The sequence below is a fragment of the Argiope bruennichi genome, chromosome 2, assembly GCF_947563725.1.
Source record: "Argiope bruennichi chromosome 2, qqArgBrue1.1, whole genome shotgun sequence".
NCBI classification, from domain to species: domain Eukaryota; kingdom Metazoa; phylum Arthropoda; class Arachnida; order Araneae; family Araneidae; genus Argiope; species Argiope bruennichi.
This window is the reverse complement of record NC_079152.1, coordinates 106301604-106324990: the sequence shown is the minus strand read 5'-3', so window position 1 is coordinate 106324990 and position 23387 is coordinate 106301604. Positions and strand designations below refer to the sequence as shown.

The following is a 23387-nucleotide window of genomic DNA, read 5'->3' as shown; positions in this document are numbered from 1 at the left end:
GGTGTAAAAATTTCCCTTGAGGTATTTAATACATTATAACTATCACGTGCCATCAAGAAGTATATAAGAACCTTGGTCTATTACTTTACTTCATTTACAAGGTCTATATACATATTAATACATAAAAGCATTCCGACACAATAAATAACAGAGTATAGTTTAATTACAATTAGATGCGTAAAAAATTTCCTCTTAGGTATTCACTAATTTTCTCTGATATCATGAGTCATCACTTTAATTTATTTGTTTATTTTTTAATTTAAAACCTTGGAATTAGATAAATTTAATTTATTTGGGGAAATCCTTTTTCTTGATTTTAATAGCATGTAAATAAATTTCAAATGCAACACACTTTAGCATTATGCATTAATTTTAAATAATTGATTTGAAAAAAAAATTAAAAACTCATAATATTTTAAATAATAATGTAGCGATCGTTCTAATTCTCTCGGGGAAAGCGCACCAAAGAGTGATGTGCTTTTCATCTCCATTAATCATAAAATGACCTTGAACGCTGACTCCTCAGTATTCCCGCTTCTCGGGGAAGGCGGAAGAATACAACCACAGTAGCTATACTCTATTTCACCCTAACTTGGCAGTATTGTAAAAGGCAGAAAATGTGACGCTCCACGTTGAGAAAGAGTTCCCCATCAATTTTGACTTTAAAATAGCTAAAATGCTCAGATATTTATCAAATATCATAAATTACAGAAATCCTTTTTTTTATCAGTATGTATTTAAAAAATTTTTCAAGTTGGAAGTGCTTATTTGTTAAGTATTTTGTAAATAAAGCGAACGAATAAAACCAAAAGAATGACATAATGAATTTCACTTTGGCTAGAACCGGTCTTCAAGGTCAAATATTTGGCACGCTTTTCTTGTACGTTTCCGCCAACTTTGCTTTATTCGCTTTGCAACCGTTATTATCATTTTTCGTACTTTTTAATTCTCGCTTTTTTACCAGCTGATATTTTTGATACTGTTAATCACATTAGTAGTTATTAACTTTGATTGTTGAATATTTATTCAATTCGTCATTTCTATTCACTTTTAATATGTATGAAAAAGTATTATCACCGACTACGCTATAAGTACCTACAAGACAACAAAACACACCAAAGAAAAGTGCAGCACGCAGAAACATATTAAATGTTTATTCTTGATTCCAAGAAGAAAATCCTCAATATTTTATCAATCAAATCGTCGATAAAGTTTCGCATCTTACAGGTGTTTCGCAAAGAACAATTTTCTGTTTGAAAAAAAAAAAAAAAAAAAGAAAGAAAGGCATGAATAAAGAAATTAAAAATATGTTGATTTTACATTACCCTGTATTTAACGAAAAATCCATTCATTTTTTTCGTAGAAATGAGATCCCAACATTAGATAAAGTTTTAAAAGATGTGAACGATAATACAGATATCTTTTCGAAAAACATTAGCCGAACTACACTTTTACAAAATATGGAAAAACGATGAAACGAAATGAAATAACTTTAATGATTTATTAAAACAATGTATCAATAATATTGAACAAAATAAGGAAAATAAGGAAAAAATTAATTATCTGATTTAAAATGATAATATAATAAAGTTAATAAATATTTACTATTTGGCGAAATATTTGCGGGATAAAGTTCCGCCAGCGATCTGCATTTCTAGTAACTTTATACTTTAAAGTAACCCAGTTCCCCTCGCAACTACTGTGATTCGGCATGCCTAGAATATACACTACTGCCAAGTTAGGGTGAAACAGAGTATAGGAAGGACAGAGTGTGCGATGTTGTTGTGTGTTGAATAAAGATATATTTTTGATATAAAATGGAGAGTGATTGCTTCCAAACCCTTATATGGAGTCAGATCATGACAAATAAGATTATGGATTAATCAATCCTCCTCAGTGATGACGACGGACTTTAATTTAAATCTGTTTCGTCGAGAACTTCATTTTCCTTGTCAACATGGCTACAGCTGAAACAGCAGCGGTAGTAATCCCGCCATTCATAAAGCCGGATCCTGCACTTTGGTTTCATATGCTCGACTCCACTTTCGAATTGACTTCTCCGAAAGCCATTACTGAAAGCAAGACGAAATACAATTACGACGTGGCTCACTTGCCTCCCGAAATTGCCACTGTCGTACGGGATGTAATAATTCAACCGGATTCCATGGATCCATATTCGTATCTCAAAACGAAAGTCATCGAACTCTGTTCCGAATCAAAGACGCAGGAAATTCGATGACTTTTGGCTGGTGAAAGCTTAGGTGATCGGAAGCCCAGCGAATTGTTTCATATCATGAAAAGGCGAGCCGAAAGTCATAACATTGATTATTCCTTGCTGTTTGAATTGTTCGATCAAGCAATGCCAGTACCTGTGCAAACTATTTTGGCCTCTATTTCACCGATTTCTTCGGACAAGGCAGAAGATGTAGCTGATAGAATTCTGGACATCAATTCCACCCTAATCAGCACTATTTTTTCCGGAAGTGAATGCAACTCTTCACCTGTGAAGGAGCTTAAATCGGACATGGATTTGCTTCGAAACGAAATCAAGGAATTTCTCAAGAAAGTGGCTGACCTCCGTCGTTCTCGCAGTCGATTTCGGTCTCCTAGCAATACTCGTCGTGTTCGCTCAAAATCATGGTTCAATAGATACTGCTGGTATCACTTTCGATTCCAGGAGAAAGCTAAAAGGCGAATTCCGCCTTGCTCTTTTAAGGGAAACCCTGTTTCGGAAGAGTAGCGGTGGCGGACTCTTCCTATGGATATATTTCTCGCCGTCTCTTTCTATGTGAACATAACACAGGTATTTCTTTTTTAATCGATTCCGGCGGTGACACCAGCTTAATTGTTGCTTCTAAAAGAGACAGACAAATGCCTGTTATGCTAACCTTTCGTGCCGCAAATGGTACTGCAATAAATGTTTATGGCAGAAAGTAACTGTAAATTTTGGTTTACGTAGAAATTTCACATATTCATTTTATATTTGTAATGTTCCATGTGCTATCATTGGTGTCGATTTTTTGTACCATTTTAACTTATCACCTGATTTAAGAAATAAACGTTTAATTGATAATGTTACTAATTTAAAATTGCATGCTAAACTAGGTCCATGTTCAATTTTTTTCTGTAAAATCTGTATTTATAAATAATGTTTATGGTAAATTGTTAATGAAATATCCTGCAATTACTAAATTGCTAGACCCTAATCAACCTGTTAAGCATAATACTGTATATTATATTAATACCAAAGGTTCTCCTGTCTCAGCTAAACCTAGAAGGTTAGTTCCAGACAGGCTTAAAATAGCCAAGCTGAATTTCAGCTTGGCTATCCATCTCGGTCATATGAGACCTTCTAAAAGTGCCTATTCTTCTCCTTTGCACATGGTGCCTAAAAAAGGGTCTGATGAATGGCGACCGGTTGATGACTATCGTGCACTTAAGTCACAAACCATCAAAGACAAATATCCCATTCTTGCATTGCTGATTTTACATCTGAATTGCATGGTAAACAAATGTTCAGTCACATTGATCTCATCAAAGCATACCATCAAATTCCAATCAACCCTTATCGTGTGCATAAAACTGCAATATGCACTCTATTTGGCCTTTTTGAGAGCTTGCGAATGCAGTTTGGTCTTTGTAATGCCTCAACAACTTTCCAGCGCTTTATTGACGAGGTCACTAGGGACTTCCCATTTGTTTACGCTTTTGTTGATGACCTACTGGTTGCTTCTGAAAATGCATATGATCACTTACATTTAAATATCTTATTTTAAAAATTAAATGAATATGGTTTGTGTATAAATGTTGAAAAATGTCAATTTGGACAATCTACAATTGAATTTCTGGGATTCAAATTATCAGGGGGAATTAATTAAACCTTTGTCTGATCGTGTAAAATGTATCCTAGAATTTCACCAACCCACAACCTTGACTGAACTGCGGCTTTATTTAGGACTTTTCAATTTTTATCGTCGTCGCATTCCTAAAGCTGCTGATATTCTAGAACCCATTGTAAAATTCCTTGAAGGGGACACAAATAAAAAGAAGCACCCTCGTTCCAAAACTCCCAAATCGACTGATCAATTACAATGGAACGATGCAGCAACAATTTCCTTCAATGCTTCTAAAGAAGCAATTGCTAAAGCAACGCTTTTAAGACATCCCATACCTGGTGCTCAATTAAGCATGTGGGTAGATGCTTCGAACGCAGCTGTTGGCAGCTCCTTAATGCAACTGTCGAATAATCAGTGGGAACCAATAGCATTTTATTCTTCAAAATTAAATAAACCTCAAAAGAATTGGTCTACTTAGGACCGTGAACTATTTGCTATTTATTCCTCTGTCAAAAAATTCCGGCATACGCTTGAAGGTAGAACTTTTGTCATTTACACTGACCAAAAACCTTTAACATATGCCTTCCCTCAAAACACTGAAAAATGTAGTCCTCGCCAACTACGCCATTTGGATTTCATATCCCAATTTTCTACTGATATTAGATACGCAAAAGGTTCCGAAAATACTGTTGCAGATGCACTATCACGAATTGAGATAGGTGAAATATCCCCTACTGTAATTGATTTTAAGGAATTCGCTTCTGCTCAATGAACTGACGAGGAACTAAATAACTTTTAAAGTCCGATAATTCCTCCTTAAGAAATCTGGAACAGTATTTCTCTCTTGAGGACGTTCATCTGTACTGTGATATATCTCAAAAACAATCCCGCACTTTTGTTCCTAAAAAACATACGGCTACTAATTTTAAAAGCACTCCATTTTTTCTCCCACCCAGGATTTGCAGCCTCAATCGAATTAATCGCTAAGCAATTCGTATGGCCTGGCATGCGCAAAGATATAAAATATATGGTTCATAGCTGTGTTAAATGCCAATGAGCTAAAATGACGCGGCATACAAAATCTTCCATTGGCACATTTGCCCTACCAGATGCCCGCTTTTCACACATACATATAGATTTTATAGGTCCTCTCTCTTCCTCCGAAAGCAGCCAATTCTGCATGATCATCATTGATAGATTCACTAGATGGCCTGAAGTAATCCCAATGCCTGATATGACAGCGGAAACAAAGGCTCGTGCCTTGGTGAATGGTTGGATTTCCAGATTTGGATGTCCAGTCACAATTACAATTGACCAAGGTACAAATTTCCAATCGAATCTGTTGAGAGAACTTACTCGAATGTTGGGCTGCAACAGAATTTGCATCGCTTCCTTTCATCCTCAGGCGAATGGGATAATTGAAAACTTCATAGGCATCTTAAAAGTGCTCTTAAGGTACATAACAACAGGAAATGGACCTAAATACTTCCAATAGTACTATTAGGTTTGTGTTCAGCTCTTAAGGAAGATATTAAAGCTATCTATGCACAACTTGTTTATGGCACTACCTTACGATTACCCTCTGATCTTGTGACAAGCGGTTCTATCAATCAAACCATTAATTCCACTTATGTGGCTAACTTAATAAACACAATGAGGTCTTTGAATCCTGTTTCCACTGCCCTCATGGCACTCTAAAAGTTATGCCAATCCCTCATTGAAAAATTCTTCACATATTTTCTTAAGATCAGATAAGGTTAATCCTCCGTTGACACCACCTTATACTGGACCCCACATGGTTATTAGTAGAACCTATAAAAATTTCATTATTGAGTTAAATGGAAAGCATAGTACAGTATCAATTGATTGAGTAAAGCCTGCTTATCTACTCGCAGAAGATACTGATCAACTAGAACTTTCTCAATCTCAACAAAACCTTGAAAATTCTACTGTTCCACCAAACCCTACTAGATCGTCCACATTCACTAGATGCGGCCGTACAGTCAGATTTCCCAAGCATCTAGTTACTGACTATATTGTATAAATGCAACCTGTGTTCTATTATTATATATTTTTATATATTCATGTTGAATTTTGCTTACATTATTGTCCTCAATATTCTTGCATATATTATTATTCTTAATGCATTGCATATTTAATTTTTATTCATTTTGCCTATCCTACCATTATCTATAAGTTTTACCTATGTCAATTTCGCAATGTATGTAACCGTTTTTTCATACATCACATTGACATTGTATCGTAGTTTGTATATATGTTATCGTGACTTTGTCACTGGGGGAATACTCTGTAGAGATCGTTCTAATTCTCTCGGAGAAAGCGCGCCAAAGTGTGATGGGAGTTTCATCCCCATTAATCATAAAATGGCCTTGCACGTGCAGCATGACTCATTATTCCCGCCTCTCGGAGAGCGCGGAGGAATACAACCAGAGTAACTCGGAAGGACAGAGTGTGCGATGTTGTTGTGTGTCGAATAAAGACATATTTTTGATATAAAATGGAGAGTTCCAAATTCCAAACCCTTATACGGAGTTAGATCATGACAAATAACATTATAGATTAATCAATCCTCCTCAATAATGTGAAAAGATCATATGCAATTGTATTGTAATTGAAAAATGCAATTCAAAATAAAATCAAAAGTATAAAATATAAATCTTGACTTTCACCCTTGAGTCAGGAACACTAATCACTTTTTAAGGAATCATAAAAGGCAATTTTGTGCACTGAACTGATGAGAACATGAACTATCCTCACTCTCTGAATGATTCAATTTGGCACAGGTAAGGAGCTGGAACTTCTTGAAGATATTGTTACAAACCTGCAATTCTGCTTCCCAGCATAGTTGATTCCATCATCAGAAAGACTGTTTTACAGTCATTGGTATTGGACGGAGTCCGGGTGTCGCGTCCCAGATCTTGGCGACAAACTTGGTGACCATTTGGCGACGGCTACGAATTGGCGACTTTGGCGCCAAAATAGATTATACCCGAAACATCGAGAATTTTCCCGATCTGTCCATTGGGAACCGAGATACGCCTCGGAAGTTAATGATTGGTTGAGAGGCTTCTAGCCCCGCCTCCTGAGACCTATAAAAGGAGGCAGTCTGCAGCTGCCGGAGTAGTAGTCGGAATCGACGTTAAAGAACGAGTCTTCCGAAGATTAGCAGAGCAGCGACGAAGTCAAGATAATGCTGAACTAAGCTGTGCGCTACTGTCTGCAGTAGAGTCTTGTTGTATGTTGCTGTGTTCACGTCTCGGCTGAAGATAATTGTCTTCTCTATGCTGTATATAGTTGTCGTCTTTGTGCTGTCCTGTCCTGTCTTCATGTAAATAAGCGTCGTTGTTTTTTTTTCTACTGCCGCCTGCTGATTGAGTGTTCCACCATATAACTTCCACTATCCAAACGAACCCGGAAATTTCGTAACAATATGATAAGTAGCACAAACACAAGGGCATTTATTGAACAGCAGAGCACGAATGTCGGAAGGAACTGTTGAGTCATTCTTTATGCTTGCCACTTCGACGGATTTAATTTTAATTCTTTTAATTCATTTGAAATTTCTGGCATAGAAAACTATCCTGTCGACTCCTAAATGTAAACATAATTTTTGAAGCAGAGTCGTGACCGAAAACAGAGAAGACACGTTGAATTTTTAGCTTCGTTTTATTTACATCCCGGGAGGCATGATTTTTTGTACACGCAGAAGCGACGAGCACAACACAACACGGAATGAGGAAAAGCTAAAAGAGAGGGAAAATACTATTACCAGTGCTTATATACTGTCAGATTTTGATAGAGATTTTCTTCACGTGTCAATCACAGGCAAGGGAAACATAGAGATCTTTTTAAAAGAATGTGCTTGGCTGGACGGTTTTTATCCCTTCACTTGGAGTGTGGGAACTTTGCGAGTTTTAGCCGATTCAGCAATTTTAGAACGAGTTAAATTAATTAAATAGAAAAAGTGGAATGGGATCAGGAGAGAGTAGAATAATTTAGAATGAAGTTGATATGGGCTAAATTAACTGAAAGTTAGGAAATTAATTAAGTTTAAAATAAATTTAAATATATATATATATATATATATATATATATATATATATATATATATATATATATATATATATATATATATGTAGAGTTTTAATTAGCGGCCATTACCATTCCACTGTTATACTGAATGCATCCAATTCAATTTAGTTTTATTGTATTGTAATAGATGGCACCACGGGTTCTACAAATCGAAAGTGCTAGGTCACGTGACCATAAATTTGAAAAAGCGAGCTGTTGGCATTAGCTCGGGGGGAGAGGAGAGCAGATCAGATCGGAGAAGGAGAGGCGTTACATAGCTTAGCTATGAGCAGACATCTGGTTAGGCTTCGCCCTTGGTGTCATCTAAATATTTTACTTCTAACTTTAATGTAAATAATGTTTCCCGTCCTAATTGTTAATATCCTTTTAATTTTGTTTACTGTAAATAAACTATTTGTTTTTCTTTAAAAGTTTTCTTAATCAGTACCCTAGACACTGATCCAAAAGGGATTGAATGGGCATTTTGCCCCACCCAGTCCTACAAACTTGGGGGCCCGGCCCGGATTTTGAATCATCGTTAAAGAAAACTCCAGCATCCAGTCTCCTCTTCAAATAAGTATACAACGGAAGGGTTCCCACCTGTGCAACGGAAGAATGTGTGTTCTTGCATATCAAATGTCAAAAGCGTCATCAGTGGAAAAATTGTGTCTCAAAAGCATCATCAGTCAAAAAATCTTACCTGGAAAGCATCATCAACGGAAAAATTATCGAAACACCGAAAAGAAGTGTGCACCGCCGAGTAAAATATAAAACGTTGTGTCGTCGCATACAGCTACTGAGCAAGATTCGCGTAAGTACTTTGAAATATTTTGTCTACGTTCCGGAATTGAATCGCCTGACATGAAAGTAATCTATTGACTCTCTCCAGTTCTTTTTATTTAAATATATGTAACAATCCATTTATTTAAATCCATTAATAACTTGTTTATAAAAATTTCAGCTTCATTAATGTGTTTGCTGATGTGTATAGTAACAGATTTCAGTTTTGTTTTTGAAGTGTCTATTCTATAATAAACGTAGGGAAATTAATTTTAAGTAAACTATTGATTAATTAAAAATTATCATTTTATTGAAAAAAAAATATTTTTTCTGTTTTGAGTTCTGAATTTAACTTGTTTTTTTGAAATTTGTATGCACTATTCTGTTTTTCTATGATTGATATTCGAGTTTGATTTTTGTTAACCCGGCACAAGCTAAGAATCCGTTCAGGAGCATACGCCGGAAAAACAAACCTCATTCCTTCCTCCCTTCCAATCGCCGAATCAACGGCAGGGCAATGACCTCGAGCGGCGCGCCTTAGGATTCCAGAGTCCAAATCAAGAGTTCCACTTGTATGAAATCTTTTTTCTTATTATTTGTGTATATTATTTTATGCTATATTTTTGTACGGGTTCATTTTGTCGGATTCATTCCGATATCCTTAAAAACTAAACGAAAGTATATATATATATATATATATCGTGTCGAAGGAAACTTAACTGATATTCAAATAATTTTTCCTAGCTGCATAAATGAATATTAACGAAAGAGATTTTTTTTTAATATTTTACTTGTGATCTCAAATGAAATATCCGATATTCTTACTATCTGAAATTTATTGCTGAAAGTTAATCATGGTTTTCTAATAAAGTATTTTATCTTCTATTCATTCCAATAGCATTTTGAATTAAGGAAACCAGTTGAATTGTTAAAAATATTTGTTTTATATATCAATGTTGTAGATAATTCATTCACTTTCGGTTTAAATTCGAACAATATTTTTGATTTAATTTTGAATTTTGCTTATATTTTGAATTGATTTTGAATTTTGCTTATATTTTGAATTGATTTTGAATTTTGCTTATATTTTGAACTGATTTTGAATCTTACTTTTATTTTGATTTAATTTTGAATTTTGCTTATATTTTGAATCTTACTTTTATTTTGATTTAATTTTGAATTTTGCTTATATTTTTGAATTGATTTTGAATTTTGCTTATATTTTGAATTAATTTTGAATCTTACTTTTATTTTGATTTAATTTTGAATTTTGCTTATATTTTGAATTAATTTTGAATCTTACTTTTATTTTGATTTAATTTTGAATTTTGCTTATATTTTGAATTTTGCTTTTATTTTGATTTAATTTTGAATTTTACTAACATTTTGATGTAATTTTGGGCTTTTCTACTTTACAATTGTTTTATTGTCACTAGCATTATTTTGAAAGTTATTATCAGTGTCATTTTTTTCAATCTATAATTTCAGAGTGGAACTGTTTTAAAACTAATTTGTGCATTTTGAGATATAGTTTTAAAGAATTGGTTTTAAATTTCCCAAAGATTAATTTTTAATTTCGAGTTTGAAGCGAAACTAATCTAATTTGGCATTTAATCGAATACGCCAAAGCATAGAGAATTTTAGATACATTTCAAAATTAATACAGTTCTTTGATTTGGCACCAGGTCCCTTTTTCTCCTAAAATGGCTTTCTTACTAAAAGGCAAGAAAGAAGATTTAATTGCTCTCGCGAAGCAATTCGGCGTATCTGTTGAATCCGACTTGACGAAACCCAAAATTAAAGATCTGATTTTGAAAAGCGAAGATTATGATGCGGAAGATGCCAAAGTGATGTTAGATAGTATCATCGAGGACAGACATCTAGCAGAAGTAGAAAAACAAAACGAAAGAGAAGAGCGATTGCGGAAGGAGGAACGTGAGCACGAACTTGAGAAGTTGAGAATCCAAGCTCAAAGAAATGTTGGTCATGGAAACTCGGCAGATACTTCAATAACGAATAAGGCTTCGCAAGAGATGTTCCACCGATTCAACATGAAAGATGACATAAGTTTAAATTTAACGCTATTTGAGCACCATGCCAATTTGGCGTTATTGCCAAAAGAGCAATGGGTCCAGAAGCTACTAGGATTAATTCCTCTGGAGATTTCTCATTTAATTGCTCGAGAACCTGAGGAAAAATCGAACGATTACGAACATGTGAAGAATCTGTTGTTACAGAGATTCAAGTTGTCACCGGAGAAATTTCGACAGTTGTTTGTTTCACATCAAAAAGCTCCTGAGAAAACATGGCAAGATTTCTATCATGAATTGCAGACTTATTTTGACGGATGGGTAACAGGGCTGAAAATAGACACCTACGAGAAGTTACGTGAACTTATTATCGCTGACCAGATGAAACGGAAGGCACCACCAGAGTTACAGAATCACTTTCTTGATGAGTGGTCATCCATAAATTCACCTGCTGATGTGGCGAGAAAATTCGAGCAATATGACGATGTCAGGAGGACATTGAAACCAAAAGCACCAGATCTATTCTTCAGAAGGAAAGATGAAGTTCAAGGAGCAAATAAATTTCAGAATTACCCACGAAGACCAGCGAATTTCCGGGATGGAAATAACAAGTTCCAGAAGAGACCTTTGCAGCTAAATAGAAACTCATGCGTCGAGAAGAATAAACCATGGAGACCTGTGAATTGTTGTTACTGCCAGACACTAGGACATTTTGGCGTAGATTGTCCACGACGACCCAAAAATACGAAAAGTAATAAGCCTTTGGCGCCTATCGTACAAGTTTGCTCTGAACTTTCACGAGAGAAAATGAGAACAAGAAAAGTAGCTTTAAGAAGCAAAACTTTCTATGCATTAATCGACACTGGTAGTTCAGTCACACTCCTCCGAGAAGATATTTGTAAACAAATCATCAAACCTTCAGAACTCTCAAGAGAAACGATTATATTATCTGGTTTAGGAAAATCACAAGTCAAAACAAAAGGGTCATTTCGGCAAGACATCGAATTAGATGGACAAAAATATTCTCTGACATGGCATGTGGTGCCTACGTCATATTTAGATTTTCAGGCAATTATTGGTTCAGACATCTTAGAACAAGCCTCACTTGACTTCGCCAAAGAAGGTGTTAAATTTCGAAGAAGAGAAGACGTAGAAATATTTTCCATGCATGCACAGCTATATGAGGCAAGACCAAAAGATGAAATCGAAATAGAGCACATTTCTAGTCCAGAAGTAAGAAAAGAATTATCGGAGCTAATTTCCAGTTACAAACCAGAAAAAACTGAAAGTACGGATGTATCCATGAGAACTATTTTAAAGGACGATATTCCAGTTTACCAACCTGCAAGAAGACTCTCATTTCCAGAGAATCAAGCAGTGAATAAACAAATCGACGAATGGTTAGAACAAGGGATAATCAGAACCAGCTCATCTGAGTACGCGAGTCCAATCGTATTAGTAAAGAAAAAAGATGGTACTACTAGGTTATGCATCGATTATAGAAAATTAAACAAAAAGCTCATCAAAGACCGTTTCCCATTGCCGTTAATAGAAGACGTTTTGGATAAACTCCAAGAAGCTAAAGTATACACTACCCTTGATTTAAGAAACGGATTTTTTCATGTCGACGTAAACGAAAACTGTAAACACTTCACGTCTTTTGTAGTTCTTGATGGACAATTCGAATTCAACAAGGTACCTTTTGGTCTCAGTACCAGTCCTAGCGTGTTCCAGAGGTATGTGTACAGTATTTTCCGAGAACTTATGCGTAAAGGCATTGTGATAATTTACATGGACGACTTAATAATTCCAGCTAAAGACGAAATTGAAGGGCTCGAAAAGTTAAAGAAAGTGTTTAAAGTAGCTTCCAAATTTGGCTTAGAAATAAAATTTCAAAAATGTCAATTTCTGCAGAAGAGAGTAGAGTTTTTAGGTCACATCGTCGAAAACGGGACAATCCGTCCGTCAACAGCGAAAACGTTAGCAGTAAAAAAATTTCCAGTACCGACAACGGTCAAACAAGTTCAAAGTTTCCTTGGCCTAACCGGCTATTTTCGCAAGTTCATTCCTCAGTATTCAAAGATAGCAAAACCACTGAGTGACCTGACTAGAAAGGATACTCCATTTGTGTTTAACCAGCCACAATTTGAAGCATTCGAAAAGCTCAAGAAAATATTAACAGAAGGTCCAGTGTTAAATATATTTCGACAAGGAAGAAAAACAGAACTACATACGGACGCAAGTCAACATGGGTATGGAGCCATTTTACTGCAAGAAGGCGAAGATAGAAAACTGCATCCGATCCAATACATGTCTCATAAAACCTCTCCAGCGGAAGAAAAGTATAGTAGCTACGAATTAGAAGTCCTCGCCATTGTCACCGCACTTAAGAAATTTCGCACCTACCTTTTAGGTAATCACTTCAAGATTGTTACAGACTGCTCCGCTTTACAAAAGACAATGGATAAAAAGGACTTAGTCACTCGAATAGCCAGATGGGCACTTCTGTTAGAAGAGTTTGACTACGAAATTATTCATCGACCAGGTAAAAGAATGCAACATGTAGATGCTCTAAGCAGAAATCCGGTAGCGGTAATATCAAACGAAACTATTACAGCAAGATTGAAAAGAGCCCAGCAAGAGGATGAAAATGTCCAAAATTTCAGATCGGCCATCAGCGGCAATGTTAATCAAGAAAATTTTTTCGAAAGAAACGAAATTTTATATAAATATGAAAATGGTCGGGAATTAATAGTTGTTCCAAGAGATATGCAAACCGAATTAATCAAATTAGCTCATGAAAAGGGACACTTTTCAACAACTAAGACCGAAGAAATCATCAAGCAAGAATTCTTTATTCCAAATCTAACCAAACGAGTGCAAAATGTAATCCTGAACTGTGTATCATGTATACTAGCAAATAAGAAAAGTGGGAAGAAAGAAGGATTTTTAAACCCTATTCCTAAAGAAGATATACCACTAAGTACCTATCATATCGATTTTATAGGTCCTATGCCATCCACGAACAAGAAATATCAACATATCCTAACAGTTGTTGATGCATTTACCAAATTTATTTGGCTATACCCTGTCAAATCTACTTCTACTGAGGACGCACTTGACAAATTAAGACTACAACAGAAAACGTTTGGCAATTCAAGGAGAATCATTACTGATAGAGGATCAGCATTCACCTCTACAGCCTTCAGTGAATATTGTATCGACGAGAATATCCAGCATTTACAAACAGCAACAGGTGTACCTCGAGGAAACGGCCAAGTAGAAAGAGTGCATCGCACCCTCATACCTGTTTTGACCAAATTGTCAATTGATGACCCTACAAAATGGTACAAGCATGTAGACAAACTACAGAGAGTTCTTAACAGTACCTCAAACCGCAGTACTAAGTGGACACTGTTAATTGGCACCACAATGAGGAATAAAGAAGATCTCCGAATACGAGACTTACTGTTGGAAGAATTAATAGAAGAATTACAAGAACAGAGAGATCTACTTCGGCAAGACGCAAAAGCAAACATCCAGAATATACAGGCTGAAAATAAAAAGAACTATGATAAAAAGCGCAAGAAAGCTCCAGTATATCAGAAAGGGGATTTGGTAGCCATTCAACGAACTCAATTCGGGACTGGACTAAAGCTAAGACCTAGATTTTTAGGACCATATAAAATTATAAAAGTAAAGCCGAAAGACAGGTACGACGTTGAAAAAATAGGCGACCATGAAGGTCCGAATCAGACCACGTCGTCAGCTGATATGATGAAATTTTACTCACCTGGTTGAATAAAGCGAAATCAGGGAGATTGTTAGTAACTATTTTATTCTGTAATATATTCCATTTTTATTTCTATTTTTATATTCTTTTAACATAATTGTGCTTCAATGAATGTGCACGTATGTTTTTTTCCATGCTCCGTCCATTATATTTTTCTTTTGTAGTGAACTTCTGTCTTGAGTTATCATCAATTATGTAAACTGTGTTTTCCTTTAAATTGTGCATTTATATTTTATACATTTTTTCCAGTTATGCATTTAGCAAATTATTACTACTAGTGTAACGTTCTTCTCTATTAAGTATCAACGTATTTAAAGTGAATTTCTGAATTTGTTTCCTTTAATAACAGCTTGGCCGAGTGGAATTGAATGTCAATTTTGAGTGCCAGCATGTAAACAACGATGAGGTCATCGTTCTATCAGGATTGGCCGAGTTGTAGAGTTTTAATTAGCGGCCATTACCATTCCACTGTTATACTGAATGCATCCAATTCAATTTAGTTTTATTGTATTGTAATAGATGGCACCACGGGTTCTACTAATCGAAAGTGCTAGGTCACGTGACCATAAATTTGAAAAAGCGAGCTGTTGGCATTAGCTCGGGGGGAGAGGAGAGCAGATCAGATCGGAGAAGGAGAGGCGTTACATAGCTTAGCTATGAGCAGACATCTGGTTAGGCTTCGCCCTTGGTGTCATCTAAATATTTTACTTCTAACTTTAATGTAAATAATGTTTCCCGTCCTAATTGTTAATATCCTTTTAATTTTGTTTACTGTAAATAAACTATTTGTTTTTCTTTAAAAGTTTTCTTAATCAGTACCCTAGACACTGATCCAAAAGGGATTGAATGGGCGTTTTGTCCCACCCAGTCCTACACACACACATATATATATATATATATATATATATATATATATATATATATATATATATATATATATATATATATATATATATATATATATATATATATATATATATATATATATATATATATATATATATATATATATATATATATATATATATATATATATATATATATATGCACTGAAATTAGAAGTACAGAGAAATATATCTATTATCTCCGAGGAATACATCTACTGTCTCTGAGAAATATATCTACTGTAAGAAAGTACGAATTATATTATCTTGATTTTTCAATACTCGTAAACCGAAAATATTTTACCGTTGACTAAGGGCAGTCCAATAAATACGTTTATTCATGAGGTGTAGAATTAATTGAAACCATATCTTATATCGGAAAGTATGAGTGGCTCTAAATTGTTTTATTGCTATTACTCGTCCTAACAAAAATGCTGTATAGTTGGCTAAAAACAACATAGCAAAGCGTTTCGTCGTTTGGTTTATGATGCGCAAAATTTCTTGGAAGAATACCTTAAAACCGGAAATTATGAGCGGCTTTAATTTGTTTTATTACTACTACTACTCCGAAAAATACTGCACAATTGGCTAAAGGGAGTATAGTAAGGCGTTTGGTTTATGAGATGCAAAATTTCTTGGAAGAATACCTTGTACCAAAAGTATGAGTGGATTTAGTTTTTTATTACTACTCCTATTACAAAAAATACTGCATAATTGACTGAAAACTGTATAACAAGACGTTTGGTTCATGAGGTCAGAATTTCTTGGAAGCATATCTTGTACCGGAAAGTATGAGTGGTTCTAAATTGTTTTATTACTACTCGTCCAACCAAAATTAATACATTGTTGACTAAAAGTAGTGCAGCAAGGCATGTGGTTCATGATGTGCAAAATCTTTTGGACGCATAACTAGCACCAGAAAACATGATTTTTTTTTGTCTCCTTGCTATTCGTCCTCCCAAAAATGCTGAATTTTTGGTCGAAGGGTGAGTTTTGAACTTAAAGATTTCGCATTCTTATATGAAGAAGATTTTTTCATTATATTGAATTGAAATTTTAAAAGCATTTGTCAAAATTTAATTTTTGTATTTAACGTAGTTGTAAAATAAAATCTTCATTTCCTTTCTTTTATTCTTTAACATAACTTTCAGAAATGTTTAGTTCTTTAAAAAATATTGAATGTAGAAAATATATCAGAATACTGTATGGAAATTCGAAATTTGATAAGAAATATAAGCAATGATGTAATACTTATCACTTAAAATCTTTAACTTAAGTACGAAAAAATGTCGTATTTTTGATTGAAATTGTGGCTCTAATTCCTGAAGGAAACGTATGACGTGTTTATTTAAATTTAAAAATAAAATATTATAAACATACAAACTACAAGAATTCTGCAAAAAATAGAAAGATTTGTTTCTAAAACAAGCAAGACTTACGTTTTCTCAATTCATTATTTTTATCGCAGATTTTGGATTGAATTTTGTACTCATCTTGAAAAAATACTGCTAAGTGTTTAAAATCAGACTCAGGGCATCTGACTGCATAATCATTCAAGCATTTTAGTACAGGTAATGTTTCCCTGGAATAAGAAAAATAGCAACAGTTATTATAAACTATTTACAATATAAGACACAAAAAGTACAATGGTAAATTGAAATACATTGATTCCATTTTTTTTGTTGTAAATAATTCTTATTTGCCTTCCTTATAATTAAAGTCAATGACAATTCTTTCTGACAGATTGGAATAAGCATAAGCAACTGCTTTCAAACCTGCCTTTGACAAGTTGAAGGATAAGACGCAAGAAGAAAAAGTTTATTGTACTAAGTTAGGAGACAGATATGAATTAAAATTTTGCAGATTTGACTGCATTTCGCTTCTTTAAAGTACACGACTAAAAATAAATTAAAAGCGAGAAGAAAAGAACAAAAATGCTTCGAGATCAATTCAATAATATTTATTACCACCCTATTATTTTTCTTTGATCCTCTCTCTGATTCATTATTTTCTCCCTTTCAGCAAATGGACTCGACTATCTGAGGTCCAAGGTCAGCCGTCAATTTCTCAAAGTCAGATATGCCGTAGAATTAAATGTATATAAATAAATCGTTTTTACATATGCTGTTCAGAATTTTTCTTTTAATTCGTAACATTATAGTAATGGTATTTAGAATATTTAACTGAAAAAATTTCACAATTAAGCTTTCTCCACATTGCTTCAGATGTCAGATATGATTTAAAAAAATCATGAATCTTTAAAAGGATGTTTAAATTTCAAACTTTACTTGGTCAATTTTTATTTTGTGCTTGTTTACAGGGATTGGGCAAACTATGAACATCTGCGGAAATTCGAAAGAGCCTGTCGTATATTTCCGTCTTCTAATAGGAAGGATTGTCACTTAACGGTCGAGAATATGTTCTCATGAGAGTAGTCAAATCAGTGATAAAATTCGATTGTAAAATATATTGGGACGTCAAATATTGGTTATGGATGATCTCAAGATACATGATTGTTGGATCTCTCTTACCAAAACCACAGTAACAAAATTGGCCATCCTAGTTTAAGATAAGTTAGAAGTATTGGCAGTCAGAGCAAATAGAAAAAGACATCATCTCGTAAACATTACAGGGACTGAAAGTCGAAGCTGACTGATGAAGGCAGATGGATTTTAAAGTGAATTGTGGACAGTAAGCACAAGACAACAGCATTGGGGATAAAATCTGAGAAGAACAAATATTTAAAAGAAGGCATATCAACAAAAACTATCGGCAGTAAACATTCACGGTAAAACGTCTATTCTAAAATCATCGGCGACCCATGCATTATCTTGAAAGTGTGTAAATGTAGTGACGACTATAAGAATTGAACACAGCAATAATTGAAAAATGCCATCAGAATAGATGAATCACCGTTCACATTCTTTTAGACTAACGAACACGCTTATGCCATAAACCTGTGATGTTGATTATCTCCTTCCTATTAAGCTCAGAGGGAATCAGTGATATTGTAATGCGCGATGCCTCACTGTGCTCACACCCCATATTTCCTGGTTAGACTGGTTACAGAGTTGAATCTCTGTGAGAAATTTCGGAGAGAAAACTGCACCTTAGGTTTCCACTTCCAAAGACACTTTCTAAATTATAGATCTTTTTCTCAGTGGAGCGACTAGGTATCTCTGTGAGTATTGTGCATGACTTATATTTGCTTATTATTGATTGCAAGATTATTGCAAAACAGTGGTCAACAGTCTATTAATTAAGATTTTGCCTCATTTCACTGGTGTTCATATTAATTAGTCCAACTTCTGTATTTTGACTTTGTTTATAAAATGATAGAATTATTTGTGAAATAATTATTTATTAATTAAAAACGGTTAATTTTTTTCTCTTCCCAAATTAAAATGAAAAAAAAATGAAAAAAAGATGTTCAAATATTAACAAATTCATTTATTTAATTAATAATTTTCCATTAATCTATGAAAGATATGTACTATTTATAAATAAGAAGTGAGGGTATATCGCGCATTCAAATAAACTTATAGAAAGCACTTATTATTTTTGTTTCATCTTATATTAAATGTAAGAAACAATAGGAATATCAAAAATATTATTTAATTTTGATTACTCCCTATTAACAACAGAATCCCTCTGTGACGAATTTCTGTTGGCGACTGAAAAGATCAGCAAAAACTTCAAACAACCAGTTGAAATTGACTCAAAAGTTGAATGAAATCCAATCCGTTACAGAACGCACAATTCGCAATACCAGAATTTTTTTGAAATAATTTTTCGAATGATTTTTTATCGAAAACAGTATGGTTTCTCATGTATGGTTCGATAGCATGATTTCTCAGAGTATATGATTTAGAGATGGTTCTCTTTGCACTGTTGCTTTAAATTCTTCCGCATAGTCTAACCGGATGTAAAATTTCAATCAATTTTCACCTTTCTTAGCTTTATTTAAAAGTAATAAAACTAGTGAAAATGACCTTAAATTATTTTATATACTCTTTAAAAAAGCCATCCATCCACCTGAATGTTGCGGAGCTTGTGATAATTGCAAAATCCAAATTAGGGAAGACCGAAGCACGATTCCGCAAGATTTCTCTTTCATATACTATCGATCAGAGGACATCATAGTTTCATTAGAAGTTTCTCGGCTGTCATTAGAATGCACAACAGTTTGAAGTCAGTCTGGACAGCGAACCAGGAAGTGGTATACTTTACAATTTTTAACAAATGAGTAATTTTTTTAACTACTTTATTATGTTTTAATAGAGCTTGTAATATTAGAACATAGTAACTTATTATGGATTCTCCTCATAAATTGATCTCTTGTAATTGTTTTAAGCTATTTAAGTTATTTCCTTATGAATAAAGTTCATATTTTGAATTATAAAATATAAATGCTATAGGGTTACTATTAGTTTTTAATCATTCTATAATTTTTTAAATTAAAAAATAATTCGAAACTATAAAAAATGCCTAAAAGAAATGGAAATATTTAACCGCATGTGATGAAGATGGCAAGTGAACTGTGAAAAGTGGTTAATCTCTGAGAAAGGTCGCTGCTTCTTTTGGAATTTAATTTTAAAACTCTCTCCAACCTCTGAAAAATTTCAATGCTCCCAAAGAGTTTAAAGGAATTTTCTGTTAAATAATGGAATAATTGAAAACACAAAATTTATGCCATCTTTTATATCTGATGGAACAGTCACAAGGGAATATATAACATATTGCCGCATTGAAGAAAGACAGTCGAATCTCCATGGTCGAACGTTCATGGCACTAGTCTCATAATCAAGAGACCTGGGTTCGAATCCCGCTAGAGGCAATATGATTCATAGTATATGTAAATATTTATTTCTTTGATTTTATGTTTTCCTTTATTTCATGTTCGAGAAGATACTGGACATTTCTTTAGTTTACCAGACAAGTGTTCTGGACTTTTCTTACTGTCTCCAGAAAAGTATTCTGGAACTTTCCCTGCTAGTATAAAAGCAGAGGATTAGTCAGTCACTGTGTTCTGAGTTCAGTTAATAAATTTCTTTAGCTCTACTTCTTGTGTGTGTCATTGAGTTCCATACTAAAGTATCTACGTGACAATATTTCTTCAATTCTTAAACCTGTTTCTGGGTATTCGACATTAATTGCCCTTGGACATGTTTTCTCATTTTCCTGCAATCGATTATACTTTTGATCATCCTAATGTTAACACTTGTGGCATATGTACTATAATGTCTGACCAGTACTAGAAATATGAGGTCATTTCAAAAAATAGGGCGCCAAGAAAAGCAATAAGAAATGTCAGGAAATGAGGCACACGCTAATTTTAGCTCATAGGCCTCTAAAAAGTGTTTCGCAAGCAGAGAATGAGAAAGAAATAAAGAGAAAATTAGCTTCAATCCGTCATACTATGCCCCAATCAGTAAATTCCACTACAAAATTATAATAATAAACTGGTTTATAAAAAAATAATGTTTAAATTTAATGAATTAATTTTAAATAAAAAAGTTAAATTTTTGGATAGATGCAAAGAGTAAAAAGAAATAAAGAAGCTGAAATAGCAAAAAAAAGCAATCAAACTTGTGAGTCTAATGAAAAGCATGACAATGAAATTTTTCTGTTCGCTTACTGTTTGAAACCACACAAAGATCTAAAACTTGGCTAAGAGTAAGTACAATTTACCAAATGTAAGAGTTAACTCTTGAGGGCTATTATCACCGGTAATACAAAAATTTTTGTTTGCATAAATTATAAGAAAGAGTTTGCTTTCTTGGATTTAATTGTAAGAAAGAGACTATGCTTTTTTGGATTTAATTTGATGTATTTCAATCACACTAATCCTTATATTTATTAATTTTCAGTGATGTATAAATTTACTCCGATAATATGAAATCTGATCTCGGTATTATTAGAAATATAATTATTCATCAGATATCCCAAAGCGTGATTAATTAATTAGCAATGAAGATGAGATATATAAAAGTTTAAAATGTGTGTAAATCTGCACTGTGTTATCTTTACTTAATTTTTACTGCACTCAGTATCTCACGATCTTGGATAAGACGAATAGGTCTAACACAAATGGGAATTCTCTATCCTTTTCTAAACTTCCAAAAAGCAGTGTCTCAGGGCGATTTTGTTCTTCGTAGAATAATAAAGAAAACTAAGCTTGAATTTTGATAGCCTATTTTTTCAACTTATTGAAACCATAAGTTGGTACAGATCTACGATTCTGCTTATTAGACCTTGTACCAAATTTCCTTTCTTTGACTTTCTGTCAATACATTTTATAATATCTATCCTTAATAGACGGGCTTTTATGAATTTCATCCAACCTTTGATTGTAATCTCCAAATTTCGTTCTAAAAATTTTCTCCAAATTTCGTCAGATTAGCTCTATGTATTTTTGAGTTATCGTGTTCAGATATACATAATTCCAAGAATTTGTTTCCCGATTTCAGTTTTTTTTTGTGATTGTACTTCTCTCTCTCTCGCTCTCTCTCTTTTTTTTGTACATTTCATATATTATAAAGTAAAAATTAATAAAACGAGCAATTTTCTCTTCTTATTTATATTCTACATTTGGATAATATGCCCTTTTGTATCTAAGTTCTAACATGTGTTATAAAGTGCTCTAATGTAAAAATTTGTTAATTTGAAAATGAAATTAACGATTGAAAATATCTCACCGGCATCTTGCATCTAAGATTTCCCCCGATTCCGCAAGTCCAGATTTAGAAACTTTATCTCCATCAACAAGAAAAGCGCAAACCACCAAATCGAAATGGGTGCATTTTGTTGCGTTGATGGAGGAAACCCCTAGAACATACAAAAAAAGAATAAAGAAAATTAAAACGTATTAAAACTGCGATTTTATTAATATATTAAAAAGCTGAATTAATGCCTTATCAAAAGTCAGTAAAAAATCTATGTTAATTTCGTTTTACGTTCATTTTTTACTTTTAATTACTTTTTATTTTTAATTCGATAGCCAAGATTTTCTTTCTCCTAATATAACTTAATTTCATTAAATTATAAAAAAAACCCATGAAAAATTTGTACAAAAATCGTGATAAATTGTTTTTGCTAACTTTCCTCTAATACCTTACAAAGACTCCAAAGAAAATTCTACATTATATTTGTTCCTGCAGAAAAATAATGAATTGATAATATTTTTCATTTAAAATTAAATCTATATGTATATGTTTTTATTATATCTTTTTTTAATTCGTGGAATCCTATGAAACTTTGTCATTAAAAGTGAATCCTCATTCAGTATTTACACAAGAAAAAATGTTTTAAAAATATTTGAGTTGCAAAAAAAAAAAAAAAAAAAAAACTAGAAAAATTATAAACTTTATGAAAATATTTAACTTCCTCTTTATCTATAAAAAGAACCCACGTCTTTTCATTTATTACTTGCGATTCTCTAAGAGATAATTTGCTTAATTCCCTTACAATTCAGCTCTTTAGCGTTTTTATGATTTCGTTTTTGATCTTCAGAATTTTCATAAAAAAAATTATTTAGTAGATTAACATAACTTAAATAAAAAACTTAGTTAATTTTTTTATTAGTAGATTAGCCTAATCTTTATTTCATTCATTTTTTAAATTTATATATTTTTTGTTATTTTAATCTATAATATATGCTATAAATCATTATTATTATTAACATTCAATCCCATAATCAATTTCCTCTGAAATTCCCTTCAAATGGCGGCTGTAACACGAAATCAAAATTTAATCAATTAACTTAAAGTTTATGTCTGAATTAAAAAAAAAATGTGGAATACGAAAAATTGTAACAGTCCTCCTGATATTGGGTTGAATATATTTCAGAAATAGTCTAGTGAGGGCTTCGTGAAAGAAAAAAAAGGAAAGAAGATATAATTTGAATCGTCGTTTTCCATTATTCACGCAACCGTAGAATAATGGAAAGCAACGCTTTATTCCGCAATAAAAA

General features: G+C 33.3%; 1 protein-coding gene across 1 annotated transcript in view; it reads right to left on the bottom strand.

The window, feature by feature from the left end:
- LOC129961569 (uncharacterized) overlaps nucleotides 1–23387 on the bottom strand; it is a 32336-nt gene that overhangs the window by 6047 nt on the left and 2902 nt on the right. The window contains exons 2-3 of the mRNA XM_056075064.1: nucleotides 22114–22243; nucleotides 16855–16997 (exon numbers count right to left, since the gene is read on the bottom strand). Of these exons, the coding sequence (XP_055931039.1) occupies nucleotides 16855–16997; nucleotides 22114–22243 (273 nt within the window). The remainder of the gene's footprint in view (nucleotides 1–16854; nucleotides 16998–22113; nucleotides 22244–23387) is intronic.